Source organism: Pelecanus crispus, chromosome 1 (assembly GCF_030463565.1).
Source record: "Pelecanus crispus isolate bPelCri1 chromosome 1, bPelCri1.pri, whole genome shotgun sequence".
In the NCBI taxonomy this organism is placed as follows: Eukaryota; Metazoa; Chordata; class Aves; order Pelecaniformes; family Pelecanidae; genus Pelecanus; species Pelecanus crispus.
The window spans coordinates 58,686,980-58,708,014 of record NC_134643.1 but is presented as its reverse complement, the minus strand read 5'-3'; the positions used below and the strand labels follow the sequence as shown (position 1 = coordinate 58,708,014).

Below are 21,035 nucleotides of genomic sequence, written 5' to 3'. Positions count from 1 at the left end.
GGCGCTAAATCCTTTTTTTTTTTTTTTTCTTCCTCCTTTTGGCTGCCGCTTGTATGTGCCCTCATTTTTGAGCCAGTATAAGGTACTGCAAGGTAAATGGGCCAAGCATGCTACGTAAACCTTTAAAAAAAAAAAAAACAAAACAAAACAGAAAAATGTTAAGTCACTTAGAGGAATTCCCTGCCCTGAGTGTTACTGCAAAGTCCTATTTAATTAGCAGCGTGCTTTGCGCTCTCTTGCAGGTACTAAAAAGAAAGAAAAAAACCCTCAGTCACAAATTCTTCTCTGTGATTCAAAATGGAAGCTCACGGCCCTGCAGCTGTCTTCGTGTGGAGCTCGCGATCCGCCATTACCTGGAGGTACCAGCGGCCACACGGCAGAACAGCAGAGTCTTCTGCTCTAGCTCTGTTTTTAGGGTGAGGAGGGGGTGCGTTTCAGAGTGATATCCTCTGGAAGAAGGGGGAGCTGTGACGAGGGCCGTAGCAATGGCCAACTTGCTTTTGCTGCCTTCTCGACCCACCACGACCTCCCCAGCTACATGTTTTTCAGCCAGCCTGGCCGGGAGCGCTCACAGCCCCTGTGGCCCTTTCCCCGTTTGCATTCACCTCCCCTTTCCACCTCTGGCTCAGAAGTTCCACCCAGAAGGAGGATATTCTGGAAACGGCTATATTTATCAGTACCAGCAGGGATGGATTTCCAAAAATCAAGGTGGGCAGGTAGGAGAAGTAGCCATTTCATCTCCAGCTGTGATTCAGGCAAGACCTGCTTTAGCCTTGTGTTCTTTTCCACCTCAGCAGCTGAAGTGTTGCAGCCACCACAAGCTCTCTGACCAGAGGAAAAAGTCAAGAGAGGATGCGTTCCCCGACACCTTGCCCTCATTCGAAGGGGGGTGGATGGAGAGGTTGCTGAATGCTGACAGAGACGGCAAACGGACAGCAATGCGGACCCTGGTTCAGGAGACACGAACAATTCGGAGAACAAGGTGTTTCTGTGGTCGAGGACTGAACCACAGTGTACTTCACCACTGATACTTCTGCATTTAGATCATATCAACTCGCTTCCAGAACAGGCTGTAAGAGGCCCTTTCGCAGGTATTTACCATCGCAGGCCAACTGAGAACAAAACACCAGACAGATCACTCAAGAATCTCACCTAGAATGGGACAAGTCCTTCTGGACTGCCCCATTTCTCTAGATACCACTTTTGTTAATCTCAATTCTTTATACGCATGAAGGTGACTTCAAAAGAACAAGTCGTTTACACCCATTGCGTTTCGCTTTTCACTTTTCTTAACTGCTTTTAACTTTGCACGTTAAGTGTTCATTAACACCATCCACACTTAAATTGGCGTATTTGTTACTGTTCACTTTGTTTAAACAACTGCTTTTACACTTGTGGCTGAGCGTCAAATAATTGAACTTCTAACCATCAATATCATCCACTCTAAAAAGCAGGCACTCCCAAATAAAATTGGGGAAAGGTCCTTATACAGCTACACAAAGACACACGCAGCAGCTGTGACTGATGGCCTTGTCCCCAAACAGACATACGGGTCACAAGCATCACACCTCACCTCAGGGCAGGAGCACAAGGCACCCCCGATCCAGGGACCAGAAGGGGCAGCAGCATTTCAGAGAGCTCCGTGTGCTCTTCCCAGTTATTTTCTCCTTCCACCTGTGAACAGGACCTTCTCTCCAGCCACAGTGACTGCTCAAATCACTACGAGCAGCCGTTGTGCAGGTATTGCCCACCCCCAGGCTCTTTCATCTAATTTTTACTCTCACAAAGCAAAATAGCAGCAGAATATCCAGCTGTTCAGAGCATTGTTGGGTATTTCCTTTGTTTCATTCACATTTCCAGTAAAACATTGAAAAAAAAAAACCCACAAAAAAACCCCAACCTGGGAAGATGGCTCTCCCGGAACCCAGAACAATAGTTCACTACAGACACTGAAATAAAGAATTTTTTTGGTGCCTTGCTGCCCTCAAGACCCTGGTGCCGTAGGCCACGCCGCAGCACTTGTTGCTAGTGCCGAGAAGCCAGCGCAGGGAAGCAAAAAGCTTTGGGGGAGCAACAAGACCTTTCTCACCAGAATCCCTGGCAAGCAGTGTACGAGCATAGGGAGAGAGCATCAGGTACAAGAACATTTTTATTTATTTTTTTTAAGTGGCGCTAGATAATGGGAAACTTACCTGCTCAAAGCCAGTAGCTGCCTCTGGGCTCATTTTTTGGGGACCCATGACCTGGCAGGAGTAACAGCGCTTATCTCCGTTAGAACAACTCCGAGGGTTGATCAGCCGACTCCGTTGCTGTTTGCTCCAGGGAGGTCGCTGTCAGGAGCGGCAGATTTCTGCAAAGAAGCGGTCGTTCCCTCGCCTGCACCGGGAGCTGGTGCAGCTCCACATGCCCCAGCCCCTCAAGCAAATGCTGCATCTGTTTTTAAGCAAACCCTCGGTGCTATGGTCATCCATGTCACACTGTGGTGAGATTTCCCAGCTGCAACCCTGAAATGCACAAGAGCGGAGGCAGACCCCGCAGAGCTGACCACGTACCTCCTCGTGCGGCAGTCACGGGTGGCTCAGCGTGGCCCAAGTGGTGGCCACAACAACCACCCCTCCAGCCCGCTAACTTTCTGACGTAGCAGAGAGAGGAGAAGGCCCGTGGGGATTCACGCAGTGCCTACAACACCGGAGTGCTGCGATATCCCTGAGCCCTCCTACAAGTTCCCAAAGCAGGCCCAACCACCCTGGTTTCTAGCATCCTTGCTTCAAAAAGCAGTTGCTTGGTGAGCAAAATGCTGGGAAGAGAAGGACCGAGAGCAGGGAAGGCGAGTAGCACTGAACAGAGAGGAGGTGACTGCCAGTTTCCTGGTAGTGCTTGCCACGCACGCTGCATTTCACTCCATGCTTCTCAACAGAGTGCGCCGAGCTGCTCAAACCGTGCAGTTTCCCGTCTCGGGTGCTGCCTGCTGTAGCAGGGGCCCGGGGATAAATCCTGAGGCGCAGCTGAGTGCTCTTGTTCTCAGGCATCCTGTCAGGAGAGCTGCGCAAGGCAAGCCGGCTGCACTGCATGGATCAGAGGGGCAGCACAGCAACAGATTATTTAAAAAAAAAAAAAAAAAAAAAGAGTACTGTCCAGATTAACCTTTAATCCAACCAACACATGCATGCGAAAGGACAAGCTGTTACGAGTTTCTAGTGCCAGCCAGCCTCTGCAGCATTGGCAGGGGTAGGAAGAAACAATCTCCGGAGTAGGCTTTCCCGTAACTCTGCACTGCAGTTTCTTACAACTTCACCTGACTCACTAGCTGCTGCCAGAGCCTAAGTGCCTGGCTGGAGTCCTGCTCCGATGCCATCGCTCAGATCCAGCCTGCCTGGCTCAGGGCAAGCAGGCTGGCTGCGCTTTGGTAACGCAGGCAAGACCTAACCACGCTGCCTTGAGCCATGACCGACGCAGGAAACACACCCCACCCCCCTCTGCTTTTGCTCCGCATGCTTTTGTGATTGACGTCATAGCTGTGTTCGGATGCAGGGCTCACCCCCACGTTATATCTAGACATCTCACGCAGCCCCTTTCGCTTGCTGAGGTGCCTGATTAACGGCGAGCCTCCCCCTCCACAGAGAATGGGGGGGCACACACCTTGAGGGAGCAAGTCAGAAACCAAAGTGGACTAAACGACACTGTGGGATTCTCTCCGTGGAGTATCAGCAGTCCCAGGATTCGGGCTCCTCGGCCAAGCCCTGCGTTACCTGCGGTGAATCAGGGGCCACACTCCACCCAGGAGCTGCTGAGCTCCCGGGGAGCTCCTCGAGAGCCCTGCCGGCCAACCCACCACAGGCTTTGGCTTGGAGGAGAGCGGGCTTCCCCCGGCAACCAGTGTGGAGCGTGTTTGGCAGCCCAGGCCTCGCCTCAGATTTTCTCCGTTCCCACAAGAGAGGCAGGATATGGGACACACCGGCACTCTCCTCCGGCTGGTGCCGGCAGAGCTGTCCTGGCACCGTGGCATTGTGTGAGGATGTCGAGAACTCCCTAAACCCAGAGCAGCAGTCGCCCTGCCATTGGCGCTCTCCTCTTCAAATTCTAATCCAAGACCAACCGTCCCAGATCACCTCTGTACAGCTCTAACTTACCCAGTAGGTTAAAAATTAATAAAAACCTAACCTCCTCGAATCAAAGTAATGAGTAACATCAGAAACAGCCTTTTGCAGGCTCCATTCTTCATCAGTCCTTCTTTACTGATCTCTCACGTGCGCACACACGCATTTTCCATTCTTTTTCCAGCCTCCCTGCATGTTTATACCAACAGAAGTGACTGGTGGAAAATAATTCAGCTGTAGAATTAAAGCAAGGGGAGGTAAATGACCACACAAACAGACCAATAGGTAAATGTCAGTTCTCATATTTAATATTTTAATAATTTTGTTTGCAACATTTACCACATAAATCATCTAAATAAATAGATGCTGTACAGTCTCTTATCCATATCAGTACAAAAATAAAACCACACTTTGTGTCAAATTCTACTTGAGCCTGCCCTCCCTTTGCTATTACAATCTCCTTTTACAGCACATACTCGCTCAGAAAAGGCATTATACTCCGATTGGTTTGTTTGGAATTGGTTTACTCTCCATTTCCCCCCCTTCCCCAAATACATTCAATTAGTCTGTACAAAAGCTAGAAGCTCATTCTGTGCAAAAGGAAGCTTTCTGTGTGCAAAGACTCAGATACTCTAGCGTGCTGACAGGAACAACAGCAACAATTGAAGAGACAAGAACAAAAATAATCAGGGACCCTCCCCTCTAACTGACCCCATCCCCCATCACCCCCCCAACAGAAAGGAAGCATACCAAATTAGATGAGTCAGTGTGCAAGAGTCCAAACGCTGTGCGTACGCTGAGGGAAAAGGTTGGTGCTGAAAACCCAGCAATAGAACTGAGGTTCCCCCAGCTGCAGAGCTTGCTAGGTGAGGAAAAAAAGATTTTCTCATCTCAGCCGGCTCAAAAGGTTCTTGAGATAACACAGAACAAAAGCTTCATCTAAATGATTTTAGTTCTTTTGTTGCCATTCTGTTGGAGATGAGGTGAGGAAACAGCCTCTGGAAAAATCCAGCAGCTACTGAAGACAGCTCCTGGTTCAGCCTCCCTTCTTCTCCCCACTCCCTGTAGAAGGACAGATGTCTCCCCGTTCCTCAACTAAGCTAATAAGGTGCAATTTTTCAGACGGGAAACTCTATAAAGAGGTCTCCAGAGCTGGAAGAAGTGGTCGTAGTTCCAGACTAGGACCACTCAAACTGAAACTCAACTTCACTTTTCCCTTTCCTCAGACGAGGGAGGTGGGGAGGAAGGAAGCCAACCTGCACCCTAAGGGACTCTCCAGGTCCCCTCTCCTCCCCTCCCTTCGGGAGCCCTCCTTTACTTGGCGCGGTGGAGCACGCTCCCCCTTCAGCCATGGGAGGGAGGCAAAGGGCTGGGTGGCAGCTCTGGAAAAATGATAAGGAGCAGCCAGCAGCCTGAAACAGATACATCTTTTGCTTTTCAAATGCCACTTGTAGACAGACGATAAGGAGTACTTAGCCCTCCTAGTGCTTTGCATTTCCAAAGTGCTTCAAAACATACTTCAGATTTAAAAGCAAAAAAAAGCTGCTTAACATTTTGACAGATTTGCAAAAAGCTGCTTTGTGCTGACACTACATTTTCTGGTTAAAAAATAATAATACTACTAAAAAAGGCTTTCCACCTCCTCCAAAATCCCCCTCCCAGTCAAAATTCTGCTACCCCAGTAACGAGCTAAGCTGTGATAGAGGTTCTGAACAGTCTTACGAGCTCTCCCTTTCAATGTCTGACTGGCACTCTCAGACAAGAAGCCCTAGCATCTTTGCAGAGCAGTCCGCAGCAGACGGAAGCAATCTCAGCAGCAAAGCTGCTACCCCATCCCAACTTGGTAGCAGTCCATCTCCCCCCATCAGCCATTACGTGCTCCCACTGAGCTCTGCTCCTTTCTACAGCTCCCAGTTAACTAGGGATCATCTCCCACCGGCTCCTTGCTAAGACACTGTACTTTAAGAAATTAAGGGTGCAAGGGAAAGAGAGGTGGAAGAGAAAAAGGGGTCATCACTCCAGGAAGTACTTGTTGCAGGGAAGTATTTGAATGGTCTGAATCAAATTTTGAGCAATTGCTTCTCTCTCCTTCCAGCTGTCCTGGGGCTGTTTTGTAGGCCTTCCCGTAGCTGTTTGGGCAGAATCCAGGTGGTTTGACACCCAGAAGGGTCACGCTTTCTCTGTGAGGACAGTAAGTCCAGCAGGCAGAGGACAACATGGTCTCTTGATCATAAGTTATTGTCTCAAAACAAGTTTACCATGCCCTTGGGGAAAAACTGGTTTACAACAAGCACAGCAAAAGCCACGTGTTCCCTTCACCTGTATGCGCCAATGCTATACATTCCCATGTAGAAGTTAGCCTATGCAAGCTGTTAATGCAGACCTCTCCCTTGCTTTCCCAAATGGTAAAAGACATATACGTAAATGCAGCACTGACCATCTCCTCTCCACAGGGCCCACTCAGAACTCTGAGGGGCATCCACCCACTGACGCAAGGAATCAGCTTCACTACAAGTTCTCTGCACTTCTAAGACACCTTCTCTCTCAACTGCCAGCTCACCCAAAGGCCTGTCCTCAACTGCCTAGCGAGAGCAACGCTGAGGCAACTCCTTCACTCCCTTCCCTGACAAGCAGTGGCCCCTACTATTTTCCTAGAACGGCCCGCTGCTCTCTTCTTCCTAGGCTGCAGGTAAGAAAGGGAGGAACAGAAGACAGGGAGATAGCAATTAGCTTTCGAAAAGGAAGTTTTTGCACTTTCCCTACTTCAGAAAGCACAAACTTAAAGCTGGAGAGGAGAGGAAGAGGTGGAGAGGTGGTGGTAGATTTAGCTTTGCTCAAATACATGGATGTGGCTGACAGCCCTTGCTGCTGTCTTCTACACCCCAGCCTCTGTTGTGGCTACCACCAAGGGTCTTGCATGAGCTACCCTGCCTATTTTTTGACCTGTGCGAGGCCTCCCTTCTCTATTCCAGTGAAACCATCAAACAGCACTAGCTGGCGTACAGCAGGAAACAGTACTGGGGCCAAGGGCCCCCTGTGAAGTGAGCAAACAATTTTATACATTCAGTCACAGAACACCAGAAGAACAATTCTGGACAGTTTTACAACACTAACAACGAAAAAAAGCCATTCATTTCTCAATAAGCTTCTTTCTGTATGAGGCTCCAACATAAGCAAGGGTCATTTCACTAACAAATTTGGGCTTATTTTGGCAAATGGAACTGCTTTTGGGTGTTCTCACAATAATATCCTGGCCTTGCTTGAAAAAGAAAAAAAAAAGAAAATCCAAAATAACAAAACAAAAAAAAAACCACCTTGGTCTGACTTCACAAGCAGAAGGGCCCCCAAGCAAATGCAAGACAATAAGGAGCATGCAGGAGCTACAAGGCTACTTAATGCCACTATTTATGTATTAAAACTTGCCGTTCCAAGGCATCACTTCTATATCAGAGCAATAACATCTAGTTTATAACCATCCAGGAACAGAGGCAGTCCTTTCCCTTTTTTTTTTTTTTTAAAAACCACATTGTTAACAATAAAGGTTTTCCAATCTCACAAAGCCTCTCAGTTCTGTCATATATACAGCAAGTTTGCTGTGAGAAGATCTATGAAATAAAAACTTCTGTCTGTCAAATGTGGCTAGTAAATTCTCACATGGAAACAGTTCTAAGAATGACTGTTAGAACAGTTCTTCTTCAAGAAGTTTGTTTCTTGCATACAGTTCAGTAATTTCCACTGGCTGAAGTTTGTTTTTCTTGTTTACAGCCATGGACCCAAATGAGGTATGGGAGAATTAGCCCATTTCTATTCTCAGCTTGAGCTTCAAATAGAATTATTAAACTCAGCTTCAGCTGGATGCAATTCTGGCTCTTCTAATGAAAGGGAATGCTTAACTCTAGCTCCAAGCACAGCATCTGATTTTCGTGATACATTAGCCCAAGAGATCCTAATTCAATTTTCAGGTTTTGGGTTGAACTGGCAGATGGATGGTATTGGGGAGAAGAGACAAGTAAACCCAGACAACCTCTCTTGCCATCACAGGTAAAACCCCTACACATCTCTACACCTGCAGAAGAGGAATAAAGCTAATTTTAAAGTCCCTGAAGGCCAGTTCTACCAAAGAAGTTCAAAACAATATGTCACCAGACAATATGGAGCAAAGCCACATTTTAAAAAGATCGAGAGAAAAATCTTCTCAAAAAGATCTTTAAGATAAACAAGAATTCATGAATGTCAAAAAAAAAAGTCCACCCCACCACAAGTAACTGCTTAGTTTCCTACCACTAACTCCTCCTCACACACACAAACCAAACCCACGCACATGCAACTTGTTGCGTCTTAACCCGATAAGGGCTAGCTCCTCATTGACCTCTACACAAAGCAGCACGGTAGCCAGGTACTTTGTTCAACACTTCGTGTAGCGAGATGATTAGTCACCAGCAGAACACAAGCTAGCCTGATCCAAAAAATGATTAAGATACGAAGCTGTGGGTGGATCTTCTTTGAAAGACCACCACAGGTCTTTGAAAACTCCACTGCAAGAGGAAGAAACAATGTTTAAAGAGAAATGCTGAAACAAAGCATTGAGAAGTCTCAGCTGGTGAGTGGAGAGAAAAGCAGAGGATGGAAATCCAGTTTATTAGGACAAGGTCTTTCCTGCCGCAGGATTGGTATTGCTTCCGATGTCAGCCAAAGCCAGGAACCTTAGTAAATAGGAAGATTTTTGCATGTATTTGTACACCGAGATGAAGACAGGACAAAGGCAGCAGTAGCTCCATTAGAATAAAAAAATCAGATCCTATAAATGCCATGAAGATTTAGCAGGATGAGCTGGAGTTCATGACTTTTTTTTTAAAAATAAGCTAAAATACTATGCTTCTGCATCCATAACTACCTGACCTGCTACAACCCTCAAGAGTGGACTTGGCCATGTGATGCGTCCACTGGTCACAACAAGAGAGATGCAGGTATTCAGTACATTCGGCAGGTGATGGGAAGAGGGGGCGTGTGGGTGACGACATCACTGTCTGACCCCACATCCTGCAAAAGAAGGTGGAACTCCAGATACAGAAGCCTCGCTCTGGACACCCACGTTCAACAAACATCCTGAGCCTGTACGCTTACCTCATCAATTTGCCCTTGCTAGCTATTGCAAGCTTCTTTCCCACTCACTCTTCCTCCCACCACATAATTTCCCCCCACAGCTTCCACTTCTCATCCTCTCAGATTTCTCAATAATAAAACTCCCATGTCACTTCTTTGAGAGACAAAAGGTTAGTCCACAAATTCAAGATCTTCCCAGTGATCCTGAAACTGCTGTGACGCAGTGGAAGACAGGCCTGCTCAAACAGCTCTGAGATGGAAGGGGAAATCCTAAGTCTACACTGAGCTGCCATATCCTATCTGAGGTAAAACCTGCTTTTAATAAAAACCATAGGGGCGGTCCAAGCACTTTGCAAAAAGTAGATGTTTGGAGGACCAGAAGCTCCAGAGCTCCCAAATTCTGCAGACCGGCAGCCAAGCCCTTCAAAGGAGCACATTGAGGATTTCCACAGGTGTCTTTACCTCAGAGCTCAGGAGGCTTGTAGCTTCACTGAGAATAAATACAGCAGGTAAGAGATGTTTCAGGTGGGGTGGGGAGAGGAAACAAAGGATTTAAGGACAGTAATTGTGACAGTAGCCAATGTTACCCTGCAGCACTCTGTCCTGCAGTTCCCACCTTAGACTCTACCTTACTTTTCTTGCTTTCCATAGGAAAAGGTCTATATTTAAAAATTTAAGTTATTTAAATAAAATTTGCTTTTTAAAAAAAATGGAAGAGAACATGCATGTGCAAGAACAGATGCTATGCTAAACTACCAACTCAAAATACAGCAATTCTTCAAAAACCTCAAAGTGTCACAGGCAGTCCAGCACAAGGCATTTTTAAGTGCAAGATCAGGCAGGGTCTATTGAAATGCAGACCGCTTTCCTTGGCAAAGATTTTTAAGCCTTCCAAGGGGAAGTTCCCATCAGTAAAGTAGTACAGGATCACAGATACTGTGAGGAGACTGGAGTCGCAGAAGAATATTACTCAGGCAGTACAATCCAAGAATTCTCATTGCTAAGAATTAAGAATTTTTTTCCCCTCCTCAAATCTAATGCATGCCTTCCCCACACGTTGTTTACCTTGGATCTCTCAATAGGATCCAAGAACAGAATTTGCTGCTAATCAAGGTCCATTTCTAGCTCAGTTCTGTCCAATTCCTGTGACCTGGACCTGTGCCAGTACCTTGGATATCTTTGCAGTGCCAGGCAATGCTCTGGTTGTCCTATTAGCCCCTCCTCCCTGGGGAGAGGAGTCAGTTTTCAACCAACTTATTACCACAGATTCAGGGCAGCATTTGTTATTAATACTGAATTTGGCAAAGGGTAAGAAGACCCCACTTTCCGCAACACATTCCTCACACAGCAGAGCCAAGCCTGGGAATCCTGTTTAGCATATACAGAATGGTATGTCTCGACTGCGCTGCGTTTCTGAGCTTTTAATGAGGGCAAATTCAATTTGCGTCGCCAATCCAGATTTCAGAGATGCATTTCGGTCTTTCCGCATGATCAACGATCAAAGGGAGAAACCTCTGCTGTCTATACGGACCTGTGCTGCAAAGACAGACTTACCACAGACGGGCAAATACGATTCTGAAGTCCTGACAGCAGGCCACAGGGAATACAGCACGGGAGAGAAAGTCTTAACAGGCTGGAGTTTGCTACACAGGTAGGATCCATTGCCTCTCACTGCTGCAGGAAGAGAGGGAGGAGGAAGGTGGGAAGAGCAATGCACAGAGAAGTATCTTTATCCAAGGGATATCAATTGCAGAACAAGGCGGCAGGCTAGAGATCCAGCTCTCTTTCCACCTCCACATGCCCTCTCCCCACAAATGCAGCTGCTGCCACTTAACAGGATAAAAGGCGAATTGTTCAGCTTGCTGCTTTCACATCTAGGAGGGGAGTCTTTGCCAGGGAAAGGGCTGTCAGTTTTTCAGATGGACAAAGCAATGACAAACACACACCCCCTACACTCCCCTTTTTTTGCGTTTCTGAAAGGGGAAAAAGGAGAAGAGAGGAAAAAAAAAAAATAAGGTCTCTGTAAACATTTTAAGAGGAGACATTTTGGATTTTTTTTTTCCTTAAGGGATAAAATAACCCTTCCCTAGCCCCACCCTAAAAGCACTGGTTTTGGGGAGCACTGAAAACAGAGATTCAGAACTGCACACTCCGGTCTCGGAAGAAGCCCTCAGCCACTTGTGCTTCTCTGAAAGTGACGGTAATGGAGTTTGCCGTGATGTCTGTCACTGTCACTTCGCTGGGGGGCACAGTGGGAATCCAAGGGAGACTGCCATCCACATCTGCTGCAGAAGGAGAGGCAGATAAGAGCATGTTAGAGAGAGAGAGAGAGAGAGGGTGAGGGAGAAGGAAGGAGGGAGAGGGAGGGGAAGGAAAGGCTGGAAAAGGGGCCTCCTTTCTGACAAACAGTGGGTGAAATCAGCCTCTACCGAGTCTGCACATGCAAGGCAAGAAAGAGCATGGACAAGCCCTCCCCTCAGAGGCTAAGGGAAAATGGAAGATCACTGCAGGATATAATGGGAAAAGGAAAGAGTAGCAAAGGTGTCCAGACACACACCGGCATTGGAGCAGCCTACACAGATGTCAAAAGACCCTGTAACACCACCCAGCTCATCTAACCATCCACAGTTCCCTGATACCTCTCACACCACCTCAGCCCCTAATTTGGCTGTCTCAGCAAAGCACACTCACCCAGGTGTGAGCTCACCTGGTTGTAAACACCTACCCTGCTGAAAAGCCAAAAATCACAAACTCTTACACATGTTCTTCAGATACTCCTATGGGAGTCAAAGGGATCCAAAATGGAGGGTCTTCCTTGTACTGCACCTGCAACGCAGCCTGGGTGCAGATTCTCTCAAAAATCCGTCAGTACTGCTTCGTGGAGAGGCTGCTCTCCCTTTCTCACATCCTCCCTTTGCTCCCTACAAGAAACCCAAGCATCCCTGCACTTTCTCACTGTAAGAATAATTCTCAGTCCCTCTGCCATCCAAAGCCTCACTCCCCCCAACCCCTAGAGACAGCCACAAAAATACACAAAGACAGGAAGGAAAACATACCCTCTCCCTGTCACTATAGCTGTACTATATACCTTGTTGTCCCAACCTGGGCAAGGAACAAGGGCTTCTTAAAAGCTTGTTTCCTGGCCTCTGCCTCAAATACCTGGGGTGCCTACTTTCACCTCAGAAAGAGTCCAATCCCTGCTAACAATAACTGGAATTCCATGCAGGCTGTGTGTCAAGGGGAGAACAAAAACATTTTCACATTTCTGTAGTGCCATTCACTCTTCCGATCCCCAAGCACTTTAGAACCCAGTGCTTCTAGGGGAGAACAGCCCCACACATTTGCCCATTGCCAGGATGCAACACTGGGTTCCTCTGTGCTAGCTCCGTTGCTGCCTCCCTGGATTTGGGTGCTGTTCAAGTCCCCCTCAGAAAGGGGGGGGATAGCGTTGATTCTCAGAACACAGCCCTCTCCTCAAAATCCTGCCTAATCCAGACTGGCTAACAGCTACTCCTAGCAAGGAGTAACAGGGATCCCTTAGCTACTACAAGCAACACAAGCCCTGGTTTTCCACTCCTCAGGAAAGCTACGCCTTCAGAAGCTCTAATAATGCAGGGATAGAGTTTCCCTGGTAACTCAGAGCAATACGCACATCCCACAGCCCTCCTGCACAAGATGCTGGTATCCCTCCTCAAAACAGCAAATGTGCTTGGACATTTCCTGTGCCTACGCTCACACTGCGTACGCAGTGGGATCAGGCAGGAGTTACCATCCTCACTTCATCTCTCTCATCCCCCCTCACATAGTTCTATAGCAAGAGACTTTAGAGAGACCGTGGGGTGTGGGGAGGAAAGGGAAGGAGGGAGCAGAGGAACACACTGTGGTTTCCTAGTGGCATTCTGTCCGCTCCTCAGAGCAGCGCTGTGAGAGGAGCGCTGGTGTCCAAGCTTGTCCACTGCCAGCCAAGCTCCTTTTAGCAGAGCAGCAGGCTGAACACTTGTGGGTACGTGGACAGAAGCAGAGTTCATCACTGTCACACCTGCATGTCACCTCTGCTGGGAGGAAACTAGAAGAGGGGAGTAACTTGCACTATCTTCTGCAGGTTTGCTAACACTGGGAGGGGTGTCACTGATATGAGACTACAGAGAGGCAACAGCACCAAAAAAACCAGATTAAGATGTGCTATTCATCCAAACAAGAAAGGAACTTGTAGACAAAAGGGCCACAATGTGAGCCAGCAAGACCTGCTCTGAGGACCTGACCTAAACCACAATCCCAGGATGAGGCAAGCAAGGAGGAAGCATGCGGAGCATCCTTCGCATGCCCTAGAACTCCACAGCCAAGGAGTGTCTGGTCTTACCTTCTTTGCCGGTGTGCTGCATGGCCTCCCAGTCCTCAGGGCCCTGCCTGGCCTCCAGGCCCACTGCATCATTCAGGAAGAACTCACGCCTGCAGTTTCGGCTCTCCAGGCTTGCCATGCGGGGGAACTTCTTCCTTGACAGCCGCAGGTACTTCTGGTTTTTGCGTTGCTTCCGGAGAGAGAACGGCAGGACCGCTCCCCCAGTCTTCTCCGAGAACTCTGCCTGCCCTGGCTTGGCCCCTGGCAGGCTACTGTCTCCTCCTCCAAACCTCCGTGCAAGAGAGAAACAGAGCTTCTCCTTTCCCTTGTGGGCACTCCTCAAGTCCATGCCATACAGCCGCTGCCAAGACATCAACGCAGGAAGGGTCAGAGCGGAAGTCTGATAACACAGTCAGGGCTCCCACTTGGGAGCCAGGAAACTATTCTTTGTTCAGTCCCTGAACATCTAGATGAGCTAGGATATGTTGTGCTGCTTTTACAATGCTGTTTCTTTCACCTCTTCAACTGCCATCTAAGCTCTTCCTAACATGTGCTTCCTAGGATTGGCTGCTTTGCTTGGCAACAGTCAAAGCGTGCTGGAACTCCGCTTCCAACCAGCGGCTACCTTTAACATGATGGAAAGTCCAGGCCCAACATGAAATTAAAAGAGCACGCACACCAGGTAACCTGCAACCACCCAAGCCCAAAGTTTATAAAATCCTAGTTCAGAGTGCAAGAACTGTTGTTGGTTTGGGTTTTTTTGTTTTGTGTTGCTTTTTTAAAGACAGGTTAGCTGGCTCTTCAGCTAACAGGTTAAAACTATCTGCCTACCCACTGATTTCGTGTTGCTGTGTTAGCTTGTTACCTCCAATTTTGTCCATGCAGCAGCAAATGGACAGCTCCCCGTGAGCAGAGCAGCACAGCAGCTAATGAGTTAGAAATACAGAGAAGAGCAAGAGGCTACCTGCAGTAGGAGGCGCTTTGGTTTGGGGCCTCTTTTCCTGTACCCCGATGCACGGTCTCTCTCTTCCCTGTGAAAGAGGAACACAAATCAAACTGAGTACTAAATACCACAGCACAAAACCTAGTCAGGACTTCTACCTTTTGCAGTACAGCTCCCTCATTTCCTTCATGAAAACCCAATGGTGACCAGCGTGGACTTGGAAAACATCCCAGAGTTGCTTCTTGTAGGAGTGAAAACCTTGCAATAAGGGAATTCTTCCAACTCAGCTGATCAAGGATGGGTTAGAGAAACTTATCACATCACATCGCTCCAGTCCAGCCCTGGACCTGATTAAAACCTGAGACTGATTGCTCTTTGGCTCAGTGCTGCTTGTTCTTGGCCTCATGTCCTGAACAGTGCCAATCAGAGCTGCTTTAACCCCGTCTTGTCCGCCTCAGCCAACACCAGGGTACAGAGATCAAGCAGCATTCATTGCTATACATCTCATCTTTGACTGAAATAGGGTCAACAGGGGCACTTTATGCACACTACAAAATAAAGACACTATTTCCTTTTCCTGTGTCCAGGGAGAGAGAGAACATGCGCCCTTACTTTTCCTCATAAGCCACTACCAGGCGAGGGTCCAAGATGTGATCCTCTGGCTCCCATGTGCTGTATCTGAAGAAAAACATAAGGAATACAAAGTAAACAATACTTTAATGAAACATTCTCTCTGCAGGCCTGCTACCAGTGTACTGCAGCCCTGGATACTGTCTTCACAAGGGTCAGTGGGGCCTGCCACAACATTGCGAGAGCTCTGAGGAATCTCAGCCATTCCCTCCCCAACTTCCTGCAGACACTACCTCCCCTTCCCAAAACAGGCAGGGCCAAGCGTCAAGCAGCTCTTTGTAGGAGAACAGGGAAGGCTTTCCTCCCCAGGGCCCCCTCCACGCTGTTTGCAAAGCTTGTGCAGACACTTGCAAACCGATTTTAAGTCAATGCCCAAACAGGTCTCATCTGCAGCACTCCCTCAAATCCAACAAACCCCATGGAACAATGAGACGTGATCTGACACAGCTTTCTGAAAAATAGGTCTCTCTAAATTAAGAGTGCTCAAAGAGTAAGTATGCTTTCTCACCTGCATTATTAATTACCTCTAAACACTGGAGCTGAAAGTATTCATTTAAGAAGAGTTTAATTTTTCTCCACTGATGCTATTCAACTAAACATGTTTAGACCTGGGCCCCGAGGCAAGTTGATGGCGACTTTCCAACTATTCCTCCTCTTGCTCAACTCCCCCTGCAGGTTATTTCTATCTAGCAGAGGTCATCAGTATTTCCGTACCAGCACAGGAGGAACCCATCTGCACTGTGGTCAAGGCTATCGAAACTACTCAAAATAAGCTTGATGCTCTGAAAGTAGCCTGTGAACAGTGTCACTCACTGCCCCACCTCCCTCCTCGATTGCCAGACAGCTGTGACAGCAGTCAGATGCTCAGGAAAGGACTGAACCCACCCAGCAGGCAACACCAAAAACAGTTCCCAAGGGGCACAGCTGCACTTAATACCATGGAGAAGCAGCCAAAAACTCCCCTTGTGGAAGGTGAAAGGATCACAAGATAGTCCTCATGGCACATTTGCTTGTCATGTTTGCCCAGGAAAGGCAGGTAGCATGTCTCTACCATACAAACTCAAAGGCAAGAAAGCAAGTCTGAAACCCCAAATGACTCAGAACATTAATTTTCCTGGAACCTGAGGTCTGGCCCCTGAAGGCAGAGCCTCTCCCAGCCCCAGGGCAGGAGGGCCAGAGAGGAGCCTCATGCAGGTGGGCAAGGGTGTGTTTGTATTGCTGCCTTTAAACAAGGGGAAAGCATTTTAGGATGTTTACATTTCTGGATGAAGCACAGACTGCACATGAGGGCACTGTGATACATGCATATATGTACACAGGGGAGGTGGTTTGCGAATGCTTTTCCCTTTCATCTCTCCATTAGACAGAATAAAAGTACTGAAATATAGAAGCATTCCTGGAGAACAGTTCTAAAAATGAAAGTACAATTCTTTTACAGAAGGGAGAAACAAAAATATGAAATTCAGATATTCCAAGGTGCACTGTACATCAGAGAGTTAAGGACAGACATGTCTTCATAACCAGCTGATCTCTCCCTCCCTCCTTTGCTCAAGCCTCCTGCAGCAACCTGACTGTGAGCTGTCAAAGCCAAGATGCTGTTTGAACTGAGGAAGGTTTCCTCCCAGCTGCAGGGATTCTGGCACTCATTCTACAAATTTAAGAAAAATGGTAACACAAGGGGGGAAAAACAACATCGGATTGCTTTTCATGGGCAGAGGAAGAAAGGGGATTTGCTTTTAAAAAAGCCTGGTGGGTGTTGCCTTTTTCTCTGCAGCTCAGTTTCTGGCTTCGCTGCAGTGGCAAAACACTGCATATAAAAAAAACATGGTTCAGTTTGCCACGCGCGCGCGCACACACGCACACAGAGCTATATATATGGGTACACACAGCCCAGGCTGCAGCAGAACTGCAGAGAGCAGGCACTCTGGAAAACACAGATCATATGATCTTCCTTCCCCCTCCTTCTACTCCTCCTCTTCCCCCTCCCCTCTTAACTCCAACACAAGTTGTAAACAAGCTTGTAGCTAGAATCAGATTGTAACTCCTCCATACCCTGACTCCAGCAGTTCCATCCAGAAATCTGAGGTGCGGGTCATTAACAAGATTTTTGTTATTAAAAAGAGAGGGAAAAAAAAAAGTGAAATATCAATTACATGGGAAAGCAGCAAACTACTGACCTATCCTTATTCCCTTCCATGAAGCCTTCAATGGGCATGATGGGATACAGAGATTACAAAGAGCAATGAGACAAAGTTGGGGAGGGGAATGAAGAGAAATACAACATGGGATGAGGAAACAGAACATGTTGGAAGCAAAGAGCTTATGGTGCTGCATGCCATCACAGGTGTATGTATGTTTAGAAACAAGGAACAGAGACTGCTAGCAGGATGCAAGTGACTTCAGTGCTCAAAGCATCTTGGTTTTAAGCAACTCAAACCACGGAGTGAACAGTTAAAATGGAGGGGGAGGGGGGGGGGGCGCGGAAATCAGTGCTCTGCAGATTTGGAGTTTGGAGGAAGAGGGAAGGTGTTTGGACATGTCACAGTATCAAAAGAAGGGAACCCTGACATCCCCTTGCTCCCTGGGCTTCTGCCAGGCTGTGCTTTTAATTCCCAAAAGAGACTTTCTGGCTCCCCCAGAGTTCCAAGGCGCAGGGCAAGGAAAGGCAACAGTAAGAATAAGGGCTGCTCTGTCCAAGGAAACGTTACGCCATGCCTCAGCCCACCTTCTGGCAAGTGACTTTACAAGAGAAGGACCTCAATGCATTCGTTGAAAGGAAAGTGGGATAAACGTCAGTATTCTGGCCAAAAGGGGATGGTGCCTCACAGACTACAAATACATTTCCCAAGCTCTACCAGCGATTAAATTAGGCTTGGCTACTTAGAAGGCTTAAGCAGTCCAAGAACTGACCCGCACTAGATGGCAACTGGTGTTCAACAAGTGCACAAGGTTACACTTTGACAGCAGAACTTCTAGTCAAGAACAAAGTCACTCTCTCCCACCACTGCCACCAGAGAGGGGAAGCCGCTTACACTCACACATTCCCTGTAAGCACAAGGATTAGGCACAAGCATTAGGCATGCAGGAACACATTTCAACTTCTTGGACACCAGGTACTATCTGTCAGGACCATCCTAGTGGGCCCTGCTTTGCAACTGCAAGGATGAACCCGTAAAAGCAGCCCCCTTTGCTTAGCAACATGCAGCACAACTGCATGTGTAATGTAGTTGTACCCACACACATTGTGTATGTACACACACAGTTACAAACAGAAAAGCAAAGACGGGGCCCCATATGGGCTGGCCAGGAGGCTGTTCTACTAAACTGCTAGCTAACATAGTAATATTCTCCAGTTACCTAATCCTTTTATCTCAAAGCATTTTACAGACTGTTTGGGCACAGAGCAATCACTCTTCTTCAGAGGCAGCTGCATTATTAACAAGAGAAGTATCTGTAAACAGTGCAGAGTAATACTGCAAAAAAAAAAAAATTTTTTTTTCTTTTTTGCAACATAGCAACCAAAGCAAAAGCAGAAAAGGCACTCAAAATAACAGAAGGTTTCAGACAAGGAAATGAAGGCATGGTGGTAATTTCAAGGGACAAAGATCACCTGCATTTGGCTACAATCAATAGATCTGAAACACTGCCCCTTTCCATTTGTGAATTGCACAGGGAAAGCAGTAGGACAAGAAGACAAGACCATCAACTTACTTTCTATTTTAAAAGACTGCATATAGCCCTAAAAATAAAGTGGTGCCCTGTTGGTGCTGACTCGAAAAAGCAGGAGCCATTCCAAGTTCAGAAGAATGTGGGTTCCCTGTTGAACTCACACTGAATTTAAAACATTTGTATCTAGAAAGCATCTAAGCATCTCAATGGAATATTTCAGTGGTGGCAAAAACCAGTCAGAATAGATTGGCACACGGTCTGTATCCCTCAGCTGCCAGTCCGGAAATAGATTTGGTTTTGGTTTGTGGCTCTTTGTTTTTGTTTATCATTGTTGGAATGAGGCACAAAAGGTTACCCATTAAGAATGAGATGCTCAGTTGTAGAGATACAGTGTAAGCTATTGCCGAATATTAAAGAAAAAATGACAAGTAAAACACAACTTACTTTGGGGGCCATCCTTTCCACTTCACCAGGTATTCTACTTTACCCTAAGGGTGGAAAAAGGAAGAAAACAGGTGAACTCCACAACCGAATATGGGCTACAGTCAGAGATGCAACCAATCGACAGGACTAAACTCTGCAACTGAAAAGCTCATTTCCCATCATTTTGTTTTCAAAACAAAGCCACTTCCTCATTCAACTATACTTGCTATACCTTTTTCCCCAGAAAATGGGCATGCAGGGGTATTTAAGCCTGCTTGAACTACCATCAGCTTGGGGTCATACCTTTACAGAAGCCTAGCAGGCAGAACCCCAAAAGCCAGCCAGAGAGCAAGACTGCAACCATTCCTGCATTTACAGGCAATCCTACAAGAAGCCAGCAAGCATAAATGCGAGAGGGAGATGTGTGCCAGGAACAAGTGTCAGAGGAATTTTTGTTTAAGCAGAGAGAAGAAATACAGTGTTTCAGAACCTATGAAGGGTCTCTTTGGCACATTCCCTTCCAGTTGCTACACACTTTATTCACTGTTGCATCTAACAGTCACTCAACCTTTTGACCCAAGCAAAGAGCAGATCACAACTGAAGTTTGGAGTTATCCATTTATTTGTTCACTCTAAGTAGAAGATTTAAAAAGCAAAAAAAGAAAAAACAAACAAACAAACAAAAAAACCCCAACAGCGATTAGAAACCATGTTCAAGGGCTCCTGAGGAATGCACACAACTTATTAAAATCTTTAACATACTGAAGGGCTTGTTAAGCACTTTGCAAAGCATGGCAGAGGCCTTTGTGCATGCAGGATGACCACCCCTCAAAGTGCCACTATTGCAGCTGCAGACACCTTTACACCACAGCACAGCAAGCAAAGCCCTTCGGTACTCGAGCCAGAGAACCCGGTTTCATTTTCCTCACGGGGGGCTCACCGGTTTCCCAATGTTTGAAAACACTGCCCTATAAGGAACTTTCCACCAGAGGATCTCTACATGCTGTGTGCGTGTAGATTACAGGTTAATCCTCCTAACACCCCGCGGGGACGGAGAGCGTTTTCACAGCTGGGGAAACCGAACCACTAAGCCGGCCGCCAAACCTTTCCAAACCCTCTGGTCATTCGGGGCGTCCGGTTTGTTGTCACCGGCACTGATTTTGCAGAAACTGAACCTCCCCAGCAATGACAACCCCCCCAACACCCCCCCCAAGGAGGCTGCCCCAGAGCCCCACCCACCTCACGAACAACTCCCGCCAACACGCGCGTCCCTCGCCCGCAGGCCCCAGGCAGGTGCCGGTGCCACCCCCGCCCCGCCGGCAGCGCGAGCCCGCCCGTCGCTCCGCGCGGAGGGGTGGGGAGAAGGCAGGGCGGCCACACGCGCGCCCACCACGCCCCCCGCCCGCCGCGCTCGTGTGAGGCGGGAGGGGCGGGGGGTGTCCCGGTGCGCGCACACACACACACAGACAGACAGACGCGCACAGACACACAGACACGCACCCACCCTCCCCCGCCCCGCCCCGCCGCAGCCCACCTTCCGCACGCGCTTCTTGCGGATGCTCTCCACCGCGAACACCTGCTCCCCGATGGCCGACAGCTCCATGCAGCGGGCGGGACAGCGGCGCTGGCGCCGGCCACCGGCGGCCCCGCCAACGAGGCGGGGGGTGGGGGGGGGAGTCGGCTGCCGTAAGGCGGAGAGTGGGCGGGTGGGGGCTGCCTCCCGCGGTGGCAGCGGTGGCGGTGGTGGCGGCGGCGCTGGCCCCGGCGACGGCCGTTGCCCGCTGGCGGCCGTTACCCGCCGCTCCCCCTCACACGCCCCCTCGCGCGCGGC

The 21,035-nt window shown here is 48.2% G+C and overlaps 1 protein-coding gene across 2 annotated transcripts; it reads right to left on the bottom strand.

Annotated features, from left to right (window-relative positions):
- Positions 1-11,295: 11,295 nt before the first annotated feature.
- On the bottom strand, positions 11,296-20,807 carry CBX7 (chromobox 7). 2 transcript variants are annotated; one of them, XM_075723189.1, is made up of 7 exons: positions 20,739-20,807; positions 19,226-19,269; positions 15,095-15,160; positions 14,484-14,570; positions 13,648-13,663; positions 13,561-13,594; positions 11,296-11,485 (listed from the first exon to the last, which is right to left on the bottom strand). In XM_075723189.1, the coding sequence occupies exons 1-7, from the start codon at positions 20,805-20,807 to the stop codon at positions 11,337-11,339; spliced, it is 465 nt and encodes a 154-aa protein (XP_075579304.1). In that variant the 3' UTR covers positions 11,296-11,336. The 2 variants fall into 2 exon arrangements, with proteins under 2 accessions (XP_075579304.1, XP_075579295.1); XM_075723180.1 differs by having other exon boundaries at positions 13,561-13,900; positions 14,504-14,570.
- Between the last annotated feature and the right edge of the window lie 228 nt (positions 20,808-21,035).

What these genes read in the sequence shown, in the direction of transcription:
- CBX7 (XM_075723180.1), bottom strand. Translation starts at nt 20,807, where the DNA reads ATGGAGCTGTCGGCCATCGGGGAGCAGGTGTTCGCGGTGGAGAGCATC. An exon ending in GCAAGAAGCGCGTGCGGAAG is followed by an intron (nt 19,270 to 20,738) that starts GTGGGCTGCGGC and finishes TTCCACCCTTAG; the next exon opens with GGTAAAGTAGAATACCTGGT. An exon ending in TGGAAAGGATGGCCCCCAAA is followed by an intron (nt 15,161 to 19,225) that starts GTAAGTTGTGTT and finishes GTTTTTCTTCAG; the next exon opens with ATACAGCACATGGGAGCCAG.